The sequence below is a fragment of the Schistocerca piceifrons genome, unplaced genomic scaffold, assembly GCF_021461385.2.
Source record: "Schistocerca piceifrons isolate TAMUIC-IGC-003096 unplaced genomic scaffold, iqSchPice1.1 HiC_scaffold_850, whole genome shotgun sequence".
Taxonomy (NCBI): Eukaryota; Metazoa; Arthropoda; class Insecta; order Orthoptera; family Acrididae; genus Schistocerca; species Schistocerca piceifrons.
Genome location: NW_025729114.1, coordinates 23,373 through 24,892, shown reverse-complemented (window position 1 = coordinate 24,892; position 1,520 = coordinate 23,373). Strand labels below are relative to the sequence as shown.

General features: G+C 35.8%; 1 protein-coding gene across 1 annotated transcript; it reads right to left on the bottom strand.

Moving 5' to 3' along the window:
* Positions 1–539: 539 nt before the first annotated feature.
* LOC124771000 lies at positions 540–1,208 on the bottom strand. The gene has a single exon (XM_047249259.1). It carries the CDS (start codon positions 1,206–1,208, stop codon positions 540–542), a length of 669 nt encoding a protein of 222 aa, XP_047105215.1.
* Between the last annotated feature and the right edge of the window lie 312 nt (positions 1,209–1,520).

The window sequence follows — 1,520 nt, the reverse complement described above, 5'->3', positions numbered from 1 at the left end:
CATATTTGCGTTTTTCCCATATTTGCGTTTTTCCCATATTGCGTTTTTCCCATATTTCGTTTTCCCCATATTTGTGGCTTTCCCATATTTGTGTTTTTCCCATATTAGCGATGTTCCCTTATTTGCGTTTTTCCCATATTTGCGATTTTGCCATTTTTGCGTTATTCCCTTATTTCTTTTTTGCCATTATTGCGTTTTTCCCAATTTTTCGTTTTTCCCTTATTTTCGTTTTTCCCTTATTTTCGTTTTTATCATATTTGTGTTTTTCCTATATTTGTGATTTTTTCAAATTTGCGATATCCCCATATCTGTCATTTTCCCATATCTGTCATTTTCCCATATCTGTCATTTTCCCATATTAGCCATTTTCCCATACCTGCCATTTTCCCATTATTTATGAACCCATCCTACCAACTGATTCCTTCTACTCATGTTTTGCCACAAAATTTTCTGCTGCAATATTTGCGAGTTTCCAATATTAGCGATTTTCTCACATTCTGGTTTTTCCCATATTGGACATTTTCCCATATTTGCCATTTTCACACATTTACCATTTTCCCATATTTACCTTTTTCCCATATATGCGTTTTCCCCATATTGTCGTTTTCCCAATATTCTCGTTTTTCCCATATTTTCGTTTTTCCCATATTTTCGTTTTTCCCATATTTTCGTTTTTCCCATATTTTCGTTTTTCCCTTATTTTCGTTTTTCCCATGTTTTCGTTTTTCCCATATTTTCGTTTTTCCCTTATTTTCGTTTTTCCCATATTTTCGTTTTTCCCATATTTTCGTTTTTCCCATATTTTCGTTTTTCCCATATTTTCGTTTTTCCCATATTTTCGTTTTTCCCATATTTTCGTTTTTCCCATATTTGCCTTTTTCCCACATTTGCCTTTTTCCCACATTTGCCTTTTTCCCACATTTGCCTTTTTCCCACATTTGCCTTTTTCCCAAATTTGCGTTTTTCCCAAATTTGCGTTTTTCCCATATATACGTTTTTCCCATATATGCGTTTTTCCCATATATGCGTTTTTCCCATATATGCGTTTTTCCCATATATGCGTTTTTCCCATATATGCGTTTTTCCCATATATGCGTTTTTCCCATATATGCGTTTTTCCCATATATGCGTTTTTCCCATATATGCGTTTTTCCCATATATGCGTTTTTCCCATATATGCGTTTTTCCCATATATGCGTTTTTCCCATATTTGGGTTTTTCCCGTATTTGCGTTTCCCCACTATTTGCGTTTCCCCACTATTTGCGTTTCCCCACTATTTGCGTTTCTCCCCTATTTGCATTTCTCCCCTATTTGCATTTCTCCCATATTTGCGTTTCTCCCCTATTTGCGTTTCTCCCATATTTGCGTTTCTCCCCTATTTGCGTTTCTCCCCTATTTGCGTTTCTCCCCTATTTGCGTTTTTCCCACATTTGCGTTTTTCCCACATTTGCGTTTTTCCCACATTTGCGTTTTTCCCACATTTGCGTTTTTCCCACATTTGCGTTTTTCCCACATTTGC